Raw genomic sequence first — 18,371 nt, forward strand, 5'->3', positions numbered from 1 at the left:
CTGACCCTTGATGCACCTTCTTCTGGATTGGTGCTTGGACTGTGAGTGTCCAGGGTATTTCGCAATGCTTGTGTAGCTGCTTTGGAAAGACAGGCATGGGAGGCTGGCCTTTTCCATAAGCAGGTGGTATGTGCTCAAAAAGGCCAAAGCTGAGAGCAAGCTGATGGGGAAGCCTGACCTCTGTCCTCCTGCTCTACCCTTGGAGAGAGGGCATTGTGGTGGATCGAGCTATGGACCCCAACAGAGACATGCTCTTCGTCTTAATTCACATTCCTGTGGGTGCGAACCCATTGTAAATAAAATCTCTTGAAGATGTGATTTTTAATGTGTGGCCTGAATGACTACCCATGCTACTGGAGGACTTATAAAGAGAAGAAACTGGAAGCCAGATGTTGGAGAAGGCCACTCAGGAAGAAGCCAGAAGTCAGGGGAAACTGGATGCATCAATGAGAGGAAAGGACACAGTCATGTTATGGGAGGCATTGACTGAAGCCAAGGAATCCCAAGGTTTGCCGGCAGCCAGCACCAGAGCATACAGACCCACATCCTTTGGAAACAAAACAAAACAAAACTCAACAACCAAAATGCTGGTAGCAAATTGTTTTCAAAGGCATTGGCTGAAAATACTGGCAGAGATAGCAGAATACGCGAGCTTTGTTTGGTATCCAGATCTAACCTTCTACAGGACAAAAATGCTTTTCTTCACTGAACCAAACATGTTATGCTGGATTTGGAGATCAAATGACACAAGCAGTAAAGCGGGTCTTTAGTCTTTCTTCTTTGATCCAATGAAGCCGTCCATGACATTAAGGACGTCCAAATAGTCAGCCAAAACCATTCCCATTTTGAGGGGCAAAAAACTAAAGAGAACACAAGAGGAAATGTTCTTGGTTATCGTTCATGAAAGCATCATTACCAGCTGAACTATGGTTATCGTTCATGAAAGCATCATTACCAGCTGAACTGAGAAGTTACTTATTTGTCCCACAATGAAGTCACTCACGCATCATCGCTTACCTCACAATCACCTGTCCAGGAAGGTCCTCAATTCTGTGGGAAGACAATCATTCAAGGTCTCTATTGTATCTCTCCTAGCTTCATTTCTGTCATTCAATTCGCTTCTCGTTTCAGTTTTGGAAGCTCCAATACACTAGCGAATGATTTCCAGGAAGAGGCAACAGAGGCAGACTGAGCCTGGCTCAAACCCTAGCTCCACCCTTCATGATGCCATCACACACAAGCTATAGAAAGAACTGGGAGCCTTTGTTCCCTCAAATGTAGGGTGAGGCCATACGTCTTTTCTTCTCTAGGACTGCTGTGAGAATTAGATGCAGCAGCTCCTTTTAGCAAAGCCTAACCAGGATTGCTCCCCTCAGCCATTCTACCCACCCGCAAACACTCATACACAGACCCACATGTGTCAGCTCAGCCTTGTGCTCTATGTGGCATGCGACTGTTGACCACTCTCTTCAGAGAGAGGACAAGGACAGCAGACACAGGAGGACTGAAGATGGGAGTGAGAGCTGGCTGGGGCAGGAGAAGGAGTCTGCCCTTGCTGTATCTTTGCTTGGGTTGCCTTCCCCCAGAGAGCCCCATGGCGCATGCCCTCACCAACTTCAGATCTCTCCTTGAATGTTACCCTTCTCAGAGAGATGTCCCCTGAGCACCATTTTAAAAATTAACCCTCAACTTGCAGCACTTCATTTCCCACTCGGGATTTCCTTTTCTGCTTTAAATTTCTTCAGAGCACTGGTTACTATCCAGTGTGCCCTTTCTTTTTCTTTGTTGTTTTGTTTGTTTGTTCCTTGCCACTCCCCCACCTCCCTGCCCCAAGAAAATAATTCCCATGAGGGCAGGGTCTCATGTCTGTTTTGTTTACTGCTGTAACCCCAGGCCTAGGATGGTAAGTGATGTCACGGTACACACGAGTCACTCTCTAAATGTTTGCTGAATGAACGTCTGAGTGAGCACTTGCTATGATCACCTTCACTGTGGCTCTTCAGGCACCCTCCCTTTGCTTTAGCCTTCTTAGGAACTCTATCACCCTTTCTCAAACCTTGGCCAAGAGCTACTATCTCATAACAGTAAACATAACCTCCACCAGCATTCAACATAGAAAAATTGAGTCCCACATTCTTTACAATTGGCATCACTACACTAGAAACCTCTATCTGTTAGGCAAGGAGTACATATTGTACTGTAAAGACACACAATGGTCCAAGAAATGGTACACTGCACTAATCTACAGGTGATAACACACATCGACTGTTATATCATCAAGGAAGAAACCGTGACCTGAATTGATGGCATGCCCAGAATCACAGACTTAGGAAATAGTAGGAGTATCACCTGGGTTTTTAAATGACTTGTCAAAGGTCCAATGCCCTGTCCCACATGAAGCCCTAGCCAGGTGATCTGACAGAAGGATGGCTTTTGGTTCACTGAACAAAGGAGACAGAATGAGCTAAAGAGAATGGCAATGGCCACTAGCCGTGTGGTGGAGATGACGTTTGATCTTGTGTTCAAATGACTGAAGAATTGTCATGGTCAAGGGGAATGGAATTCCATGTAGTGCTGGAGGGTAAAGTTAGAGCCAACAAGGGGAAGTTAAAATGAGATAGATTTCAACTCAACAGAGAGGACTGGTTCAGTAATGGCATGTGTTTCCTTGCAAAGCAGAAGCCCCTCTGAGGGGGATGTCTAATTAGATGACACTTTACAGGGATGGAGATAGCAAGGATCAGCAGCTGCTTATGAAAGTTGGCATAATCATCCCTGTAATTTGGTCCATACAAGGCAGGTGGTGCGTTTCAGCCATATTAAACAAAGCCAACTCAATGGGGAGCCAAGAAGGATGGGTAAAAATACTTTCTCATGATTTTTTTTAAAGGAGGTACAGGGGATTGAACCCTGGACCTCATACATGGGAAGCAGGTATTCAACCACTGAGCTACTCCTGCTCCCCCTTTGTTATGCTTTTAAGAGATTCTTTCAAGTTGCCCTCCCCCCATCATGTTCTTTCATCATCTTATAGCTCAAATTAATTCTCTATTGCAAGCTTACCCATACCACCTGAAATATTTGGCTGACTGTCTGACCCAACTTTGGGGCCCTGTCCATGAAGAAGTATGGCACTACATCCATTCCAAACATGCTTGTTTTATGATAAGCATGAGAAAAAGCATCTTTCTTAAAAATACCATTTCTATGCATCCGGAGATCATTCAGTAAATCCACTTCTTTTTGACAATAACATAATACTAAGACACCAGAGAGGATCCAGCCCCACTGACTAGACTCATGGAGAGCTCTGGGACTTTGCAAATTTGTGTTTGTCAGCAAAGGGACAAAACAAAGGGCTCAACAGGACTTATTAGATTTTCCTTTATCAAATTCATTCATTTAACAGATACAGTTTAAGCGGTTCTTTTGGATAATATTTGGAATAAGTTGTTGACTGGCACATAAGAGAAGAAACAGAAGATACTAAAAAGAAGCTGATATTGATACCTTTTCAAAAACATCAGGAAATATAACGACTTTGGTATATACAAATACATTCTTTCTTGAAGGATAGCATCTACTATCCGTGTGACTACATATTCTGGTTCCAGAATTGGCAAAAGAAGTGGAGAGCTAGGGGGAAAAAACATCACATATTAACAAATTAATAAAAACAATTCGTACACCTGAGGGATAAAAAGGTTTAAGATACTGTCACTTACTTGCTTCTTTCCTTTCCAGATTTCCTCTATTTCTATATTTACTCTCTTACTATCAAGGTGGTGGGTAACAATTGGAATTTGATATGGAAATAATGATTCTAATGAACACATTGATGTTACAACATATACATAGACAAAAAAACCCATGTAATTTCTTGGTTATTTAGAGAACTCATATGGCATGGCATATGAAGCAAGGGAGAATAAACATTTTTTGGCAACTGAGATTGGGTAATTGTTACTGCAACTACTGTTAATTACATTACTTAGGGTTATCAGATGGTTTCAGCAAAAACATAGGACTCTCTTGATTAAAAATTGTTTATAAATTTTAAAAAATCAGGATATAGGTAGCTTATTGGTGAAAGTTTAAATGACATATGTATTTCAAGGCAGCTTTTCTAAATTATATTTTTGAAAGCATTAAAAGAATCACTGCAGACCAGTATACTGAGTTTTGTGCTAGTTGCCAAGGTAGGTGCTAAAAGGAAGCTTTTTATCCTCAAGGAGCTTATAATTGGGTTTAGAAGACAAGAAAGAGAGCAAGGCCAAAGTCATCACAACCATGCAAAAGATGGGCTTAACCACAAATGAGAAGTCTAGACAATGAGGATTATGTTTGTGGAGAAAAAGATGTGATACTATGGGTCAGTCTATTGGAAATATTTAACTTTTCAGGATTCCAGAAGAGGAAAACTAGGGAGGGGGATGATATGCAAAGCAAAGTAAGCAATACACAGTTAGTATTGGGGGAGGAATGCGTGGTGAAAAAACAACTCCCATCAGGAAGTAGGGAACACATTCCTTTTGCTCAGTAAAAACAAAAACAAACATATTATCCTGCCTGACCATCAGCAAGACTCAAGATACCACTTCCTTGGGAAGTCTTTTCAGTGAGGTGGAATCTTGGTTGCTCCAAGGGACCCCGAGCTTTCCCATGGCTCCAAAGCTTCTGCCTGAGCAGTTATCCAAGCATATGTCAAATAATCCCTGCTAGACTCTAAACTATTTCTGATCAGGGGCCATATTGAATTTACCTTTTTTCCCACAACGAGGAAAATTATCTGGCACTACACAGGCTCTTGGAGGGAAAAAAAAAAACCAGATAGGCAAACTTTTTTTTTTTTGGAGGTACCAGGGGTTGGGGATTGAACCTGGGACCTCGTATGTGGGAAGCTGGTGGTGAACTACTGAGCCACATCCGTTCCCCCAGGCAATCGTTTTTTAAAAATACAGTTTCTTTGAAATAAAGGACACACTTACCCAGTGGAACAACCTTCGAACATTCCAGTTTTTATAAAAAATGGACACACAATGGTGGTTTTGATCCCCTTATGATTTTGGGCAAAGGTTTCTGTAAACACAGATTCAGCAAATCCAATGGCTGCAAATTTACTGGCACAATAATCTGAAAAAAGGCAAACAGTGCTGATGTATATTCTGAAATCTTTAACTGGCATTACCTGAAGGCTTACTGGTATCGCTAATCCCAGCAGAGAATGCAACAAACCATCTCAAGTTCTTCTGTTACGCTCTTAGCTGGCTGTCCACTGGAAGAAGTGAGGAATCAAAGGGGCACAAGTCAAGTAAAAGTCAACTGATCCTGCAGTGAGTGGACTCCAGGGTAAGAAGGGCTCCTTGGCGAGTCTCCTTGGGCTGCACCTGGGCTTGACTTACAAGGTAATGAAGAAGCAAGAGGCCATGCTGGTGAATCCAGGGGGTATGGGACATGGATCGAGACCTTGACCTGAAGAACTCAAGCACACAAGGCAAGGAGAACAAAGTAAGCAATCAGTGATCTGGGAGTTTAGTCAGGAAAGGTCAGCATGGCTTGTACTATTCGGAAGAAGTTTTCTTCCAACTTTGACTCCTTTTTCCACTTCCAGAAAAGTCAAAGGACTTGGCTTCATCAACCTCAGCTTCCTAAATATCTTGAAAAGGCAGTGGGGAATGGGATGGGACATTTAGGTCAACTTTTGGTTTCTGTATTAAATCACACTTGCTTCAAGGGAACACCTGAATATTCAAGTCACTGAGAGAAGTTCAGAGAAGAAAAGAGGTTATGTGGACTTATACTTTTCCGTTGCTTTATTTGGTCAAAGGAAGCATACCTGCTATGTTGTGAAGTAGTTGTTCCACCAGGCTAGCTACAGGTGCCAGGGCTGGGATAGGTAGGACTTCCCCACGGCAGTGAGGAAGAGGCTGGAGGGAGGGTAGAGGAGTAGTTCTGGAAAGCGTTTAGGATCATTGGAGTCACCTGGAAAAATGCAGCTCGCTAAGCTCCTCATCCGAGCGATTCTGAGCAGCAGATGTGACCCAGGCTCAAGGATTCTGCATTCTAAACCACCATCCAGGTGATTTTGGGGCAGGTGAGTCCAGACCAGGGGTTCTTAACCAGGGGTCCATGAGCTTGAATTTAAACTCAAAGAAACATTATCTTGTGGGGACGTGTTGGTGCCAAGTGTGATATATTTAAATTAAATAATACACAGTATAGTGTGGGCTTAGTCTTTGGTTTTCACCTGACTGGCAGAGGTCCATGGAACAAAAAAGATTAGGAACCCCTGGTCTAGACCCAAAGGCTGATATTGGTTGCTGTCATGAGCTGGGGCGTGGGAAAGTCTTGTAGTTGAAGGAAGGGATATGGTGCCAGTAAAAGGACTGACAGGAGCTGTGGATCCACCTGCATTATTTCAAAGGCCCGCGATTTATCAGACAATAAGAGAGGTGATAAGAGTAACTTGATGAATACTAAGAAGGATAGAGGAAAGCAAGTCTAGAGCATAGGGAGGCTTGTATAGACTGGTAGTGCTTTGGGTGACTGGCAATTCTGCAAAATCTATTCTTGGAAATGAAATGTGCTGTGTTAAGACGAGTTTTGTGGCTCTTGATAGACGAAAGCATTAGCTCATCAGGAAGTGTCCATCAGCAAATTGTTCAATCTGTTATCTGAGTGTGGCTGCTAAGGTTTCTGATGGATGAGTCTCAGAGAGTTGCTTAAGCCAGTACACAGGACATTTGCCCCCGGGGACACCCTGGTAGGTAAGGGCCAGCTGCAGAGTTAGGCCTCTTTCCCCAAGGGAACACCTCGTTATTATCCTTTCTTATTTCATCAAAACAATAATGGTTAATGCAGAGCTATTATGTAAACCAAGGGGACAAGAAAGCTTGCACTTGTAAAATAACATATTTCACTTACCAGCCAGTCCCTTTACTCCAATTAATCCAGCTGAACTTGAAATACAAACCAAATGCCCATGGTCATTAGCAATCATTGCAGGTAGAAAGGCTTTGTAAGTCTAAGAAGAGCAAAACAAAAGCTGTAACATTTAATACCACCTTGCATACTTTTGTCAGATGTTTATAGGACCGTTGTGATTAAAAATTTGTTTTCTACTCATAAAAATACCTGAGGGCATGAGGATATGAAAATGCAAACATCTGGAAAGAAACCATTTTAACCTGTCACAGCACTATTTCTCCGAGGGCAACTCCAATATTACTAAACGTAACTTAATTCAGACTAATTTTTTTGCTTAGATGTATGTAACTTTAAAAAAGCTTTTGTGCTAATATATATATATATGCCATAAATGTTTCCATTTTAACCACTTTTAAGTGTGCAATTCAGTGGTATTAAATACGTTTATTATAATGTGGTGCTATCATCACTACCGTCTATTATCCAAATGTTTGCGTCACCCCAAACAGGAACTCTGCACCCATTACGTAATAACTTCTAATTGCCCCTCCTGCCTCCCTTCTGGTATCTTGTAATCTACTTTCTGTCCCTATGAATTGATTTATTCTAGATATTTTATATAAGTGGAATCATTCAGTATTTGTCCCTTTGTGCATTTTCTGACTTTTAGCAACACCACATTAAGTCAGTGATTTGAAGTGGTATAGGAAACTCTTAGGTGTGGCAGTCAAAATCCAAAAACAAATGAGTACCCAAGGATATGAGTTTTCAGATTTACATTGCCTTTTCCTCCCCTTCTTTTTGAATGTCAAAGGCGTCCTGAACATTATTCAGAGGACATCGTGCCATTGGCTTCAATTTAAAAAGATAACTTTGGTTCTCACTCATCGCTATCGTACTTTTACTCCTATCATAAAACAGAGTATCTGTTAGAAGGAGGGAGTCGTGGCCTCTGGCCTATAGCACACCTGCACCTTGGACTGGGAAGGTAAAGAAGGGAAAGGAGAGGGAATAGGCTTCTGCAGAGGTCTTTTTCAACAGAGAAACAATTATGCAAAGATGAAGAGGAGGAGGAGGTATGGGAAGGGAGCTCTTAAAAGGTCCTGGCATCCTACGTTTGCCTCGCTCACACGGAGTTTCAGAGAGAAACTAAGACATTGGGAGAGGTGGAAAATTAAGAGAAACAAACAGAGAAAGGAGAACAGCATAGCATAATGAAAAGGGGCCCCTGCCTCAGTGCTCAGAGGGGACCCACCCTCCTCTTGGGGACACTGTCACGGTGGAGCTTGCTGACCCCTCTGGCAATCAGTGCCTGCCTCTGTACCGAGCAAAGAGCAAATGCTCAGAGAAGAGACAAAACCTTACTCAGGGGGAGCATACAGAGAGGAAGGATGAGAGGGGATGGCAGGGGCCAGGGAACACCCAAACTTAAGGGACAACTAGAAGAAGAGAAGGAGAAAGAAGAGAAAGAGGAGGCCACGAAGGAGACAGGGAAAATAACCTCTGAAACAGAAAGGCAGAAATAGGCTGTACAATAGCCACAGGAGTGGAGACGCTTCAGGAGATTCTGGTCTATCTCCATCTTTATTCTGACCATAGATTGGGCCTAGGCACACAAGAGACGACCATTTGGGACAGAGGACATGAATTATTTGCAGCCATTCCTATAGGAACACGGTCGCCACTGAGTTCTGAGGCTTTCTGCTTTGCTCCTGAAGATCCTACAGAACACTGAGAATATCACCACCACCATTGTATTTTGAGTGGACTGAGGGGACAGAAACTCTACAAATGCCATATGACATGTGAAGGCTGCCAAGGGAGTGGAGGGCAGGAAGTCTGCATGGAATGGTGTGATTAAGATGGAAGGGCAAGCGCAGAGCTCTCTGACAAATACCTGCTGCCAGGAACAGAGAACCCTGGGCTGAGAAGGAAGTGTTGTGAGCAGGGCCAGAAAGAACCAAGCTTCTGGAGGCAGAGAGGTGGGAAGCGGGAGCCTGCATATGGCCTGGGGAGGCCAGAGGTGGCTGATCTCCAAGGTCAGGGAAGGAAAAAAGGACATTACTTTGGAAGTCAGGGGCTGCGTCCCTGACTGTCGGTGGCATGTAACAACCAGGGCCAGTGGCAGGACCCTCCTTCCACAGGGGTGGGTAGTGAGTAAGGGGATCGTACGTCTTGGTTTGACCCCCTTGCCCTTTCAAAAGTGTCCTAGTTTAGGCAAATTATAAGGTTACTCAGCTCATGGCTGTGTGCTGCCACTTAGTGGCTGTGCAGCCTTGAATAAATATTCTGACGTCTCTGTTTCCTTCTGGAGAGAAAATGGGTATGTCTCCTTATGTCACTGATCTATTTTAGGGCTGCACATGGGTGTCTGAGATAGCGCCCAAGCTATGCCAGCAGTTGGTAAATGATAAAATGAAAGAATGACAGTTCTCCTTTGTAGGAATCTGTACGGAGCTTCTAGGAGCTACAGGTCAAGGTAGGCCAGGACAGAACAAATGGGTGGACCAAGACAGGTCTTGAACTGAGAAGCCTGTGCTTTTTTGAGACGAGGATCATCTTGAAAGAGAGCAAGAGGAAGGCATTTCAAAATGCTGGAGAAACTTCGTATTTATTAGGAGCAAAAAATAATTACCCATACATGTGCTTTGAAATTCACATCAAATGACTTTTCCATAAGATCATCTGGGCAGGTGAGGAACTTTTTGCCTGTTACAACTCCGGCATTGTTGATGAGGATGGAAACTTCGCCAACTTCTTTTTTGACCTGCATTGAGTAACAGCAGTAAACGCCACCTATGCAGTAAGCCCTTATAAGAGAACAAATTTATTTTCCCATAGTTTCATACTTTTTTTTTTTAATCCTTGTTACTCAGACTGAACTGATGCCCTCTAGAAACAAAGTATGTTTTATTTCCTTGGCTCCATTTACATGGCACCGTGCACCCACTCCTGCTGCTACTCTTCTCCTTTCTTCCCTTCTTCTTAAGATGGTTCAAATGCTGAAATCCTACATGCCTTCTACAATTTGAACTGTTGTATATGCTCAGGACTTAGCAAGTTTTTTTTTCTGTGCTCTGCGTAAGTGGCATGTCGTTTTAATGCACCTGATGGGATGTAATAGTAGTTTTGTTCTGCCCAAATGCCATCTACATAGAGACCTGAACACACTGAGATGGGGGTGGAAGAGGGAGAGAAGAGAGGAAGGATGATATTCATATACATGTTTACATGTTTTTAAGGACACAGCATTGCTTAGGACCTATTGCTCTTGCTTTCATCAGCCTGGTTGGTTTCCTTCTCGTCTCAAACATTTAGGGGTAAGCTGCCTCCTAGGAATAAACGCTTTTAGCACACAACCTATCGTTTGATAACAATCAAACTTTAATATTAAGCTTAGCCTTGCAAACCAGGCATCTGGGCTTTTATTATCTGTGCCTTGCATCTTTGCCATATACAGAGCTTTAATATCCATATTTTACATGTACTAGAATAAGCATTTATCATGAGATTTTTTCCATGCAAACAATCTTCTTTCCTACTGATTTATCTGTTTTGTATTTAGGGTTATCTTCAGTGTTAGAATATGATCCAGCTACAGCATAATAGGGGGCCTGAGAAGGTTTGTGGTTGGTGTATCAATCCACACACTAGGCGATCAGTGTTTTAAGTGCAAAGTACTGCATCTGTGAGGTCCACACGGCCAAGCTGCAAGGATGGGCCTGGGTTAGCATGTCCGATTTTGATCACCAGAGATGAAAAATGTAAAGCCAGCAACAATAACAACAACAAAAGAAAAAAAAAACAAAAAAAAAAAAAAGAAAGAAAGAAAGAAAGGAAGAAGACAAAAGAAACAAATGAACCAAAGAAGCAAAGTCAAAAGTTAATAAAAGACAAAAACTCACCTGCCAGTGACCTGAAAACGTTTCCACTAGGATGAGGAGTAGCAAGCAGCAAGGACACCCCAGTTAAGAGTCCAGAAGTTATGGAAGCAGTTTACACGTGAGTGAGGCTGCTTGCGTCAGGCCCCAGTGGTACCCTGCTTCCCACTAAACTGGGGGATTTGGTGCGCTGTGGAAAAAGTGTCTGACGTGTGCCAATAGGGGACAGGGAGGGACACATGTAGCTGACACGTGCCAATGGGGGACAGGGAGGGAATCCACCCACTGTTGGCATATTGGAGCTCTGGTTTCCCAGAGAGTTCTTGATGTGTGCATCAGAATAGTTGTCTAAGGAGCAGATGTGGTTAAGAGTCTCTAGGATGAATAGAATATCCTGGTTTTCCTTTGACTCCTTTAAATAAATATACATCCATGTGAAAGGCACTGAGGTGTGGTGGAAATAGCCTGTATTTCAAAGGAGGCTAAATATGGGTTCAAATCCCGGCTTGGTCATTTACAAGCTCTGTGACTGTGGGCAAGTTCAGTAATAGCTCTGTGTCTTGGTTTCTTTCTTTTTTGAAAAATTCAATAAAATAAAATAACAGATAAGGCAGCTCAACAAGTTATTGAAGCATTATTCCTAAAAAATTCTGTCCAGGCACTTTCATCTCAATCTAATTCCAACTACTAATTCAGTTATTCTTCTAGTGTTCAGAAAGATACACAAATGAACATAGATTAGCTAAATGACATAGTCAAGGTCTCCATATTAAAGAAACAATGCAGAGGAAAAAATGCTTAATCATATCTTACCTCACAAAACCAAATTCATATTCTTTTTTTTTGCATTAATATTGCACCTACTTTACTTTTGCTACAAAAACGTTACACTGTTGTTCATTACTGTCTATAAATTGCATTAGTTATACTTTTCCCATGTATCGCCATATTCTTAACACCTTGTAGTAGAAGAATTTTTCATATTTGCATTATTAACCACAGTCCTCACCTACTGCAAAAATCACTGTTATACATTACCTGAATTATCCTCCCCACTGTCCTTCAACTAACATTTATCTCCCTAGATTGCTCGTCTCAGCCACAATCACATCCATAAATCAATAGTTTGATACATTCATTTAGTGTTATCATCAACAACGTGTCTCAGTTTCTTTATCTTCAGAGAGGGAAACTAGCACCTACCCAGCAGAATATTGAATAGTGGATAGAAATGGAGCTCTGGACCGGAGAAACTGGAGGCCCAGCCACAGCTCTACTACTTCTTACTTATGCTTCTTGGGTAAGCCGCTTACCCTGCCTAAACCTCCAATACTTTAATTGTGAAATGGGGCTAATAATGGGATCTACTTTATAGGGTTATGACCTAATATGCAGAGGTTGCTGAGCTCAGTGTCTTGCATATTATAAGAACCCAAAAACCTCAATTCCCATTCTCCCTCTATCTTCTTTAAATGAAAGGGATACTAGAGATAGAAAAATAGGCACTGAGAAAGGCAAATGGACAGAGAAAATGACTGTCCAAGGCTGCCTTAGGGGGCTGGCAACCTGTCAAACAGCAAGCGCCCTAGACTTACCTCACTGGCCACTCTATACACGTCTTCCCTGTGACTGCAGTCACAGGTGTAGGCATGAACGCTTGTGGTTCCAGCCTCCTGAACCAGCCTGCGCGTCTCCTCGTTCTGCTCCGTATTGATGTCCCAGAGAACAAGCACGCATCCAAGCCGGGCAAATTGTAAGGCTAAGAGTCTTCCCAGTCCACCCCCAGCACCTGTAATCAGCACGATCTCACCAGCCACGTTCTTCCTGGGTCTGGGGATGACGAGAAAACACAACTCCTCCAGAAGAGAGAGCAGAAATTTCCCCAAGAAGACCGCCAGTTTACTCATTGATTTCAAGTTGGGAGCCATGTTCTGGCTGACACCTATCAAGAAGATAAGACTTATATGAGCACTCAGCAGTCTTTTCCCTCTGAGGTGGCAGACTCCAGGAAGCACAGGCTTTCTAAAGCCGTGCAAGGAACTGAGAAGCTTGACGCAATCGTTCCTCCCAGTGGAAGACTCTGAACTCTGAAAGAAGAAGGAAACCCCAGGGACTGCATCTTGTCCCATTTTCTCTCCTCAGTACATAGCGTTGAGGTAGGTACACATCAAATGCTACGTGTTGTACGAGTGCTCACTAATCAGGAACTGTAACCACCATGCCAAAACTTAACCCAATGCCTGCGTACATTATTTCCTCAAGTTAACCTTTCATTACAACAATCACAAGCCACGTTGGCTGGTTTTACACTCAACGTCTTGACCACCCATCATAATGCTTGGGACAACTTCTTCCTTTCTGTTTTCCTTCTGGTTTTTTGGTTTTCTCGTTTGCATTGCTGTTCTTTACTTTTGAGTTACTATTTAAAATCTGAGATTCAAAAGGAAAATCTTCAATCCTACTTGCGCAAAGTATTTGAAGAGAGGGAATGAAGCATTCTAGACCTTTTCTGATAGTCATGGTGAGCCAAGCTCTTCCCTAGCTCTACAGCACTTACTACCTGGCTGTGTGACTCTTGCACATCAGGGAGAGGCACCTGGACATCAGGGAGAGTCAGACTTGGGTCCCTGCACTGCCGCTGTCTCCAAGCTAGGAAATCTTAGGCAAGTTCCTTAGTCTTTCTGGGCCTCAGGCTCCTTGTCTGTTCCAGTTCTGTGCCTAGTATGGTGAGAATGTTGTTGGGCACTTAATCACAACACCTGGCACACTCTAACAAGTTTCCTATGTAATCATGTTTCTCATTTGGTAATGCTTCTCTTTTGAGAAGGCACTTGAGCACCTGGCTGAGTGACTAAAAAGCCTCCCCTGACAAGTTCATACAGGGCTCAATGTTTACTTACATCCTGCTGTCAGCTACTCACGCTTTAGTGAGAATAAGCTTACAAGATGCTATAGAAACAACTAGCTAAGAAAGAAGGAAACCTTTCCTCTAGGATGAGGAAACATTTTTAGCAGGGGACATACAGTGCTGGGGATAGAGGAGCATTCCTGAATGGGTTGTTCAGTGGAGAGGGTCAGATGTGGACACGTTGTCAGGAGATGGAGAGTACTGAAAGAACTGATAGGTCTTCACTGCCTTCCCAGTTTGGCCAGGAGAGCACACATTATTATTAATGCTTATAGGTAGGTATATATCCTCTCTTTACAGGAGGGAGTGGAGCATTGCCAGATATTCAGATAAGGCTGGATTTGAATGCACCCTGTTTTTCCTTGACTTATTCTACAGATGAGATGAAAGATCTGAGAATATATACGTGGGTAATCCAAGGCCTCTGTGCTGGTTAGTGGCAGGGTCTGGTGTGCTCAGTTACTCCATTTATCGAGTACTGGCCCCATGCAGGTATGATGCTGAGAGCTGGGCTTGAGGGGCTGGGCAGCCTGGCATGCTCTCTCAGCGAGCGGTCTAAGTATATCAAACCAAACTGCAGGGTACCATAGAAAGATGACAGGAGATGTGATTTAGGTTGGGGGGAGAGCAACAAGGAAGATGTGTTGGGAAGTGACATTTCAAGCAATAACCAAGGGATGAATGCTAATAGATAAAGAGATTGGGGAGTAGCTTGTCAGACAGAGGAATGGGCTAGTAACAGCTCAAGGCATAAGAGAAGTGGCAAGAAGGCCCCCAAAAAGGGACTGGATGGCCAGGGATGTGGCAGGGAAAAGAAGAGGAGAATGTCCTTGACCCAGGGGTGACCAATTCTCCAGGTGCAGGCAGCTAGGGAAGCAACCACAGGCAGGTCAGGGGACATACAGATATTCTCTTCCAGTTAAAGTCATCCAGTCACCCAGATCAGGAGAGGCACTGGGTCTCCTGGGCCCATAGGTATAACCACAAGACCAGCTAAGTTGTTTCCACCAAGGAAAGGTTGTGCCTGACAGGGGTGGCCCACGGAGAAGAGCTGGTTCAGGGCAGCAAGTTTTAGCTGTTTGCCCAGGTCTGTTGGGGGGAAATGAGCATATAGGATTTGGCAAACAAGGAGGTATTCCCTGCTGGGGTCCCTGGGCTACACCGTGCTTTGCTTTGAACCGCCTAGCCCTCCAACTCTTTGCTCTGCTGATTTAATTTTGCACAGTAACTTTCTGAATATTGACTGGGCTCCCTACTTGATACTTCTGGGCATCCTCCCCAGGCCCCTTCCCCTGGGCTTGCTAACAGTCCCTCCACCAGGAAATCCACACCTGGGGCATCGGCCAAGCCCTCCAGGTTTCCTTTACGGACACCCGCCCGGAAGGACAGAGGTCTCCTTCTCCCCTTGGTGTCCAGCACCTCGGGGGTGGCTAGAAGTCCCACCTATCCCTGACTGCCACGAACGCTCTCAAGGCCTGGGTGTTCCAGAATCCAGCCCCACCGCCGTCTCAGTGTCAGCGTGGGGCGACTGAGAACAAGGCCATCGCTTCATCACCGCCTTAGCAGACGCTGACTAATTTTTTATGAGTGTGGCGTCTCTCACATTTAAGGTTTAGGGTGCTTGCTGGGCACCCACAGGGGAGAGGGGTGTAAAGATGAACGTTTGGGTTTGATTTTTGGAGCTGCCACTAATTTTTCTGCATCTTTGGTCAAAATGACTTCATCCCCTTTGTGCCTTGGTTTCCTCATCTACAAAAGGAACGTTCTAGTAGTACACACCCATACTTACCCCATAGGGGAGCTGGAGGTGTTAAATGAACTAAGACAGATAAAGTATTAACAAATGTTAGATGGCAATTAAGAGCCCATATGAAACTTCTGAGAAGATTGGGGAAGAAGGAAAAAAAAAGAAAGTCACTCCCTTGCCAGACTGGTTGGTTTGGCAAGAGAAGCTGAGCTGGATTTGAGGGCTCCCCAGGTCACAGCGCTGCCCCACCCCTACCTTCCATAATCTGCCACAACCCTATTGCAGTGGCCTTGCTGGCGCAGTGCCAGGCACCGAATGACAACAAAATCAGTATTATCTAGAATTATTATTGTCATTGGTGCTAGCATATGCTAAGGGTCCCTGACCATGCCAATGAAAGACAGTCATCGTAAGTATACTCACAAAGGCAAACGAAAGGTTTCCTTTTATTTTGAAGATACTTTCCAGAAAGTTAGGGAGCATAGTCAGTGGTCTCAAAGAGCCCCTTGCCAGGCCAGTGAGTCCCAGAGCAAAGCTCCTTCGTCGCACAGAAAAAGGCAACGGCTGCTTCTTTGGCCAGGGGGCAGCCGTGGGAATGGCCCGGGAGAAAGGGGCAGCCCACGGGTGGCAGATGGACTAACGAGCTCGCTTAGGGCTGAGAAGGGTGGGTTGGGGGGCGCTGGGAGCCTAGGCAGATGCACCGAGGGGCCGAGAGGCGGGAACGCGGACAGAGCAGAGGAGGGAGGCGCCTCGGGGTCGCCGGGCTCCTGCCCTGCATCCGCGCGGCGGCGGGTTGCTCGGTGGCTCGCGCGCGTGGGGGGCCGGCGGCGGCCACCTCCTGCGGGACGTCTGTCCGTCGGGGACGGCGGGGGACTCACCAAGGACACGCGGCCCTCTGCTCCCCTCGGAGAGACCGGCCTCGTCCGTCTCGGGCGACCACGCACTGCGCGCGGCGCTCGCGCGGCCCCTGCCTTTAGCCCAGCGGCGGCGCGTCCCGCGGGAGGGTCCCGGCGGCGGGGGCGGGGGGCGGTCCGGGCGACCCGGGCGGGGTCTCTGCGCGCGGCGGGTGGTGCCCGCGGTCCCTGTAGTTCCCCCGCCCGGCGCGCCGCGCCCCGGCGGGGAGGTGGAGGAGCGGGCAATGCGAGCGCGGAGGCCGGGCGTCCTTCCGAGTCCTCTCTCAGCCTCGGCTCGCTTTCGAACCGACTTGGGAAAAGTTTAAACAATTCCGACGCCCGGGCCGCACCCTGGATTATTAAATCAGAATTTCTGAATTCCCGCCAGCATTTGACAAGTTCCCCAGGGGAGTCCAAAGCACCGCCCCACGGTTGGAGGGGTCCCTGGTGGTGGAGAACCCAGAGGAGGGATGCAGCGGGCTCCCTCTTGCTAGCATTTCTTCATTGGGGGTCAAGGTCTAAAAGTTCCCTTGACCGGGCGGAGGTGAGAAGTGTGGGCGAGGAGGTTTGAGTCGGCGCCAGAGGTGCGTGGGGTTCCAGCGGGAGCGGGCGTGGCGCTGGCAGGTGGCCCAGGGGAGATGGGAGAGGTTCCAGAAGTTGGTTCCCACAAGATGAACAAGGCGAGAGATAAAGTAAGGGAAGCATGCAAGAGTGCACTTCGATGCTTGTTGCCCATCCCTGTGCCCAAACATCTTGGAAGACGTAGCCATGATACATCTGTCAAGAAAACCACGGGAAAAGTCACTTAATACAATTAGCCAATGATCTAGTATGACAATAACACACCACTGAAACGCTTATAATACAGGGTGGAGTTGGAGGGGTGACACTAGTAGCAGAAATGTGGTATATTGTGGGCTGTTGGAAGGAAAAACGAGGAGTCAGGACAAGGTTTGTTGGGACTTAACGTGCAGGCTGAGTGGACCTGACATAAGTGGCAGAGGAGCAGGGCAGCTTGGGCCAACTGACAGCTGGATCAAGAAGTGGGCGTGGGAGGAGCTGCACTTTTTTCTTTCCTTGACTGAGATAAGCAATAAGTTTTGTAAGTCTGAAAATGTAGGCGTGGGAGAGAACCTTGAGTGTTGTCATATTTTTCCCTGTTCTCTGCTGGGAAGCCAGATACCCCATGGCAAACACCAGCACCAAAAGGGCTTAACTCTTGGGATTTTTCTGTCTTATAATCTGTGGCAAAAATCTTCCTCTTTCTCCCAACAGTTCAGCCAAGTCTATCTGAAAAAGATTTAAAATAAATTTTAGATCCATACTGGTAGTATTTCTCTGAACATCTAGTCTTCCATACAATCAGAAATAGGAGTCATGATATTCATTCTTTCATACATTTTCTTTGAGTTTTCCTATAATATTTTAAATATTCCAGGTGTACCTAGGTGTACCTGAAGACTTTCAAGGAGGTGTACGGTGTGGGATCTTTGGAAGGGATTTCGTTTCTAGGTTGTTTTCGTTTCCCAGGCTGCTCAAACATGCGCTATGAAATGAGTTGGCTTAAACAATGGTTTTGAGGCTGGAAACACAGCAAAACCAAGGCATCATTAAGGTAATGCTTTCTCCCCAAAGACGGTGGCTTCCTGGCACTGGCTGCCAGTGCTTCTTGGCTCCCCTGCTACACAGCAAGGCAGTGGCGGCGTCTCCCGGACTTCCTTCTCTTCTGGGTTCCACTTCTTGCTTCCTGTGACTTTCTCTCCCTTTGTCTGAATTTCATTCCATTTATAAAGAACTCCAGTAATAGGATTAAGACCCATCCTAATTGAGGTGGGTCACACCTTAACTGAAGTAGCTTCTTCAAAAGATCCTGCTTACAATGAGTTCCCACCCACAGGAATGGATTAGATTTAAGACCAAGTTTATAGCTTCAAACCATCACATAGGTCTTTTTTTTTCTTCAAAGATTTATTTTTTTTATTTCTCTCCCCTCCCCACTTTGTCTGCTCTCTGTG

The 18,371-nt window shown here is 45.2% G+C and overlaps 2 protein-coding genes across 2 annotated transcripts in view; both read right to left on the reverse strand.

The window, feature by feature from the left end:
• Positions 1-226: 226 nt before the first annotated feature.
• Positions 227-16,515, reverse strand: LOC101433653 (short chain dehydrogenase/reductase family 16C member 5). Its single transcript, XM_004450159.3, has 7 exons — positions 16,342-16,515; positions 12,404-12,750; positions 9,563-9,694; positions 6,925-7,024; positions 4,989-5,133; positions 3,511-3,636; positions 227-860 (listed from the first exon to the last, which is right to left on the reverse strand). Exons 2-7 carry the CDS (start codon positions 12,734-12,736, stop codon positions 767-769), a joined length of 930 nt encoding a protein of 309 aa, XP_004450216.1. The 5' UTR covers positions 12,737-12,750; positions 16,342-16,515; the 3' UTR covers positions 227-766.
• The window catches only part of LOC101447890 (short-chain dehydrogenase/reductase family 16C member 6-like), a 64,586-nt gene continuing 62,365 nt past the window's right edge, over positions 16,151-18,371 (reverse strand). Inside the window, 1 exon segment of the mRNA XM_071207785.1 lies at positions 16,151-16,666. Within this exon segment, the coding sequence (XP_071063886.1) occupies positions 16,151-16,666 (516 nt within the window).

The sequence above is a fragment of the Dasypus novemcinctus genome, chromosome 14, assembly GCF_030445035.2.
Source record: "Dasypus novemcinctus isolate mDasNov1 chromosome 14, mDasNov1.1.hap2, whole genome shotgun sequence".
Taxonomy (NCBI): domain Eukaryota; kingdom Metazoa; phylum Chordata; class Mammalia; order Cingulata; family Dasypodidae; genus Dasypus; species Dasypus novemcinctus.

Bases quoted from the DNA above. Each gene is read 5' to 3' on its own strand.
- LOC101433653 (XM_004450159.3), bottom strand. From the start codon at position 12,736: ATGGCTCCCAACTTGAAATCAATGAGTAAACTGGCGGTCTTCTTGGGG. The intron at 7,025-9,562 runs GTAATTATTTTT...TGCTCTTCTTAG, and splicing joins ATTTCAAAGCACATGTATGG to ACTTACAAAGCCTTTCTACC. The intron at 3,637-4,988 runs GTAAGTGTGTCC...TTTTCCCCCTAG, and splicing joins TTCGAAGGTTGTTCCACTGG to CTCTCCACTTCTTTTGCCAA.